General features: G+C 53.3%; 1 protein-coding gene across 1 annotated transcript in view; it reads right to left on the bottom strand.

The window, feature by feature from the left end:
- LAMC1 (laminin subunit gamma 1) overlaps positions 1–6,000 on the bottom strand; it is a gene marked incomplete at its 5' end in the record, with an annotated part of 50,164 nt that extends 44,164 nt beyond the window's left edge. Inside the window, one exon of the mRNA XM_042819417.1 lies at positions 5,667–6,000. Coding sequence (XP_042675351.1) covers positions 5,667–6,000 — 334 coding nt within the window. The remainder of the gene's footprint in view (positions 1–5,666) is intronic.

The raw sequence follows: 6,000 nt of genomic DNA on the forward strand, positions 1-6,000 counted from the left end.
TTAGTAAGTAGGGAAAGACCAGAGCCAAGTACTTCAAGTGCACCCAAAACTCAAACCATCCCTCCTCTGACTTGTCTGAGCACCTCACAAGGGCTGCAACCCCGTGCTCACAAACAGCCAGGGCTGCAGCTGCATCACGGCTTCTCCAGTTCTCAAGCACCACTGTAAGGTAGAATGAATCAGGAGCAAAATATCATTTGTTATCAAAAAGCAGCATCATTGTTGTCATGCTTTGGTTTGCACAAAGCACAGAAACTCAACCAATCTGATTTGGGGAAATCTGATGTTCCTTACCAACTTTCAGAGTCACAGAATGGCTTAGGTTGAGAGGGACCCCAAAGGCCCCCCTGAGTTCAGGATTTCTAGCATCTTCCATGCTGCCATGGACATGTTTAGATGTTGTACTGAGGGACATGGTTTAGTGGGAAGTATTGGTGATAAGCAGATGGCTAGACCAGATGACCTTGGAGGTCTTCTCCAACCTTGGTGATTCTGTGATGCTATACCCTTACACAGCTCCTGCATCCTGCTGGGGATGGACGTACTGAGAACACACATGAAGCTGCCCAGCAGCCAGCAGTGCCACAAGCACCACTCCTCCCTGCTGTCCTGGCTCTATGAGCAACCCAGTCCCAGCCTGGAGGCTCTGGGCCAGCTGCTGGCAGCTCCCAGGGGAGTGGAGATGTCTGTGGTGACTCACGGTGACACAACAAGGCCTTCACAGAGATGCCAGGGAACACAGGGTCAGTAAGAGTCTCTTTAAACGCATCATCTATTGAGGCAGCTTCCAACAGCCTTGTCCTCATCCAGTAGCCCCAGTTCCCCAGTGCAAAGAAATGCATCTAAGAATGAAGAAATTTCACTTTTTTAGGACCATCACCACCTTTTTAAGATAGTAACTGACACAATTAAGAGCACTGCAGTACCAGATGTGTCTTTCTGCAAGCTGTGCCATTGTTTCCTTGAGGTATTTGAAACAGGAGCCCTTCCCCAAACCACAGGCCTCCATCCTAACCAGAAGTCAAGGGCTCTGGCACCGCAACAAGCGGCTCCATGTGTTCAGACTGACAAACTACCAGAGGCCAACAGCCATTCAGGATGAGAAAGAGGTGGTGTGTACGTACAGATGCACGCAGAGTCACTCTGCTTAGAAAGCAGAAGAGCAGTGACTCGTGTAATGCTGGTAATTTAATCAGTTAACTCATGCCTGCAGAGCGCCCATGGATCTCCATCCCGGCATCCCTTCACCGAAACCTTGAGAGGGCAGCAGGGAGAAGGCTGCCCTTCACCAACAGGAGATCGGGGAGGGACCCCAAATGCACGGCCCATACACGCCAGGAGCAGGGATATGGGAACAAGAGGGCCCAGGCAGGATGCAGGGAGCTGAGAAAGGAGAGGCGAGCAATGCGGGCTGCACACCCACACATCGGCCGTGTCCAAAGATGGAGGCGCTGCGGCCCCACCGAGGGCTGCCCCTCACCCGGCCCAGGAGCTGCCGGGAAGAGCGTCCCACAGCCAAATCCCACAGGATGGACACGTCAAGGGCTGCAGATGGAAGGCCTATAAATAACTGGCAGAACCAGAAACGGACTGCAGAAGTCCTCAGAAAAGAAAAAACGTCACTTAAGTCAAGCGAGCCTACTGAACACTGTGAAATCAAGAAAGGCTTTTCCAGAAGGGAGCAATTCTCCGTTCCATCGGTCTCCATGAGGTCACCAGCATCACCGAGCTCAGCCACCCACCCCACACATGCATGAAGAAATGGGCCCATTTATTCCCTCTTTAAGAGACCAAGTGCAACCATTAGCTTAAAGCCCCTGACGAGCAACATCACCTCCTAATTCAAAGAGGATTATCAAGATTTTTCTTTCCAAAACTGCACTACCAAAATGGAACACATGAGGAAAGGAAAGAAAATCTGTTTTAACAAGAGAACATGTCTGGATGCAGGCACTTTACCCCCCCAGCAGCACCCTGCAGCCATGTGCCAGGTGCTGGGCGCACAGCAGAAACCGTGGCTCCTCAGGGCCAATGGAGGCTGGGCCAGAAAGCAGACCTTGAGAAAATAAATCACAAGATGAAAGCAATTTGCTGAGAACTGGAGTGCTGCCAGCTTGAGGCTCTACAGAGCTCACTCGGCCTTGCAGCATGGGAGGGAGCAGGCCCTGCAGACAGCCACACGCGAGCCACCGAGGTGCTGAGAACAACCATCCCTACCCAGCAGGTCCTGGTGGTTTGGTTCAGTAGAACATGGCACCCAATAAGAATAATCAACTCTCCAAGCATTTCTTTCTGCAACAAAGACCAGAATGCTACAGAAATTCACAGGAATCCACAAATCCTGCGTCTTTGCAAAATCTCAACGTACCATCCCTATAAACACCTTCCCCCACAGAAACAACAGTGCCCAAAACCAAACGTACAAAGATCCTACAGCTATCTGGAGTTCTGCTTCCTATATACAAGACCATACTGGCTCACCTACACACACACACACACAGACAAAATCCAACAATAGTTTTTGGATACTATTTCTGAAAGAGGAAATTTTGAAATTCTCCACGAGCGAACACAGCTGTGTTGTGTCAGGACTGCAGGCGTGATTAGCACTGGAAGCATCTCTTTGATGACTATCGCATCGGAATATCTACAACAAGTAGAAGCATGGAAACCAGGAAAGCTGTGCCACCCAGTTTCCAAACAAAATGGTGAAGATCACCACATTTCATGGGCTTCTGTTGTTTTTAGATGATCTCTCAATCAGGCCTGGACCAGTGGAAAAGAGATTAAAGAACAAGGTCAGGTGGTATTGGTATTTCAATTTAAATATAACTTCTACTCCTTTTTACAGTTGATGGGTTTTCACCATTTTCCAAGCTTCTGCAGAGGAAAAAGCCAGAATGTATGCTTCCACCCCAAAGCCCACTCCCACAAGGCTAAGAGCAGCTCCAGCCCACAGCATGGAAAGCAGCCAGCAAACACAATTCACAACGCATCTGTTCTCATAGGCTACTCCAGCATATAGCAAAGATGAACAACATCCTCTCAAAGCCAGGTCACTCAAAGGATGCTACGGACCACCCCAAGGACACTTCTTGCAAATGGATGTCAATGGGTCGTGCTCTTCACAAGGTCTCACACAGAGCAGGTGATAACACCATAGCCCTCAGCATAGGCACCACCACTCACCCCTCACCTCGAGCCTGTAAAGCATCTGAGGGAAAAACCAACCCGTTCCTGTTTGTGCAGTGGGACAACAGAGATTTCCACTGTTTACAGGGACATTATAAAACCCGTGGTATTTTCTGAAGCAACCAGTGAGGGATGTATCGTTCCCCACGGACAGAGCTGTACCGCACCACAGAGCTGCACGCTGTCAGACAACATTCCCAGGCTTGCATTTACATTCTTTACACCGCAGTTTACAAACCCTGGGAACCAGAGGCCCATTCCCCCCAGCATGGAGGTGGCTGTCCCCGTGCTGCCTGCAGATCCACGTTCATTTCACCCCATAAAGCAGCAGCCAGGGCTGCTACTTGCGAGGGAAACGCTACTGAGCAAACCACACGTTGTTCATTAAGCAAAGAGTTCCGAGCTGCAAAGTTCCCAAGATTTGGGACTGCAAAAGCAGTCACTGGCTGTATCAAGGCCAGTGATGAACCCTTCCTGTGACACAGGGCGAGCACAAACAGCAGCTATTTCTGCAGCTAAACCACCAGCCAACTCCAGTTCTCTCCATCCCCTAAAATAAGTGTGCCGCCATGGATAGCGTTCCTGAATGCCTCAGTGGCATCAGCATCCCAAAAGGGTGCAGGACAGAGGAATGGGAGAAAACTTAGGAATTTAAAGGGTATGAGGGAAGCGATAAAGAGCTTTAAATTTGCTTTATATAACTGCACTGAACAACTGCTGGCCACGCGAAGCCTGATCTCCTCGCTCATGTTGAAACCTGCAAAATGTAAATCAAGCCTTTGTGAGACCAACTAAAATAGAGTCCCCTCGGGGCTCCACAAATACCGCAGTGCAGGCACTGGGCGCTGGGCGAGCCGCTCCCAGCCCAGCCCCAGCACAGCTCCCAGGGATTTCCCAACCAAGTGCAGGAGCAGCAGGGCTCTCCCAGGTGAATGATGCTGGGCAATAAGCAGCCTTTACAGAAGGAAGGTGGCAAGGTGGTTGAGCCCACCCCTGCACGGCAGTTTGAGAGTCACACAGATCCTGCAGGGCGCTTCCACCAGCATACAGAGCCCTGTAGTGCCAACTTAAGCACTCTCCCCACAAATCAATCACCACTCAGCAGAGATGCGAAGCTTTATCTGCTCACACAAACCCTCCCATGCTCTCAGCTGTTTCCCAAGAAGACACAGAGCAGCCCCCTGCTGAGCTCCAACAGGGCACCCAGCAGCCTCAATAATGGCACACAGCAACTCCCTGCATCCTGTTGCATGTGCTGAATGCCTCCATTAGGCACGTTCTGCAGCCCACCCTTTACAAAAAGCTGCCTTTTTGCTCTTAGAGAAAAAAAAAATTCTCTTCTGCTGCAAACAACCAGCAAATCAGACTGGAGCTGAGCACAAGAGCTGGCTCCTTGCCTGAGTTTCCTTGTAAATGCCTTCAAATGGCAGTCGTGCTCTGAGCTGCTCTCTGCAGACCACGTATATAACCAGCACCGCCGCTCTCCTCGCAGCCAAATAAAGGGATGAGCACTGACAGAGGGGTGGAGGAGCCCTGCAGTCCATCTCTCCCAACAACTGGCAGCTCCAAGACAGAGATGCCCAAAGAGCCACAAGCAGCAGTGCTTGGACCCACAGCCACAGGCCCACAGCGTTGCCCATGCCTCTGTTAGGATGGCAGCAGCTGGGTCCTTGCCCAGGAAAGGCTGCAATACACAGACACCAGGCCAGGTCCAGGCAGGGGGTGGGGGGACACGTGTAACAGCCCAAGAAGAGGTGGATACGTGCAACACAGGGATAGTAAGAGCAACAGAGCTGCGGGAAGGCAAAGGGAGGATCTGCTCTGAAAAAAACGACGAGCCTGAGAAAATCCAGCCCCCTGCCCAGAAGTGCCGCACTCCAAAGACATGTTGTGCTGCTTTGTGTCCTTTTCTGCCACTGTTTGAAGGAGCGTCCCTCCCACACAGCTCTGTTTTGCTGCACCGGGGGTCGGCATGTCCCCACCGCCCCACTGCTCAGCCACGGGGGTACGGGGCAGTACCGGGAAAATGAAAGATCGCTGCGGTGAAGTCTCAGTGAGAAGGAATTCAGGCAAAGGAGCTAGGAATGGGGAATCGAGGGGCCACTTCTAAGAAGAGCAGAAGGAAAGGACGAGGACGTGTAGGCGGGATGTGGCTCTGGGCAGCCTGGTCGGGTGCTTGGGACCCCGCACAGCAAGGGGTTGGAACTGGAAGAGCACTGCGGTCCTTTTCAACCCAGCCCATTCTACGAAGCCACGTGCTCCCAGCCCAACCCGCACAACGACGGGCATCGCACCGCGTACAGCGCGGCTTCCATCGCACGTGTTCCCGAACCCCGAGCTGGAAGGGACCAAAGCGACCACCGAGCCCCGCCCCACACAGCAGCCGCAACCCTGCGGCCGAGAGCGGCGTCCCGCGGCGCGGCTCCCCTCCTTCCTCCCCTCCTCCCCATCCCCGCTCCCCGCACGGCCCGTACCGAGGTGCAGGGTGAGGTTGACGGCGGCGGGGTGCTGTACGCCGGCCAGCATGCTCTGGCTCTGCCACCAGGTGCTGTCGGCCTGACTGTTGTAGTCGGTGAGGAAGGAGGCGCCGTGCCGCAGGTGGGGCTGAGATGCGTCGCACAGGTGGCACGACTGGGTGACGCCGGTGACGCCGGTCTGCACGCAGTACTCCTCGGCCGGCGTGCCGCACGTGTTGGTGGCCACCACCGTGGCGTTGAAAGCGGCGTTGACGAACTCGGGCATGCACCGCTGCGGCCGCCCGCTCCGCTCCTCCAAGCACTCGTCCATCGCAGCGCCGCCGCCGCGGGG

This window comes from Centrocercus urophasianus, unplaced genomic scaffold, assembly GCF_019232065.1.
Source record: "Centrocercus urophasianus isolate 14NV4802_14NV808 unplaced genomic scaffold, USGS_Curo_1.0 seq_18, whole genome shotgun sequence".
Classification (NCBI taxonomy): domain Eukaryota; kingdom Metazoa; phylum Chordata; class Aves; order Galliformes; family Phasianidae; genus Centrocercus; species Centrocercus urophasianus.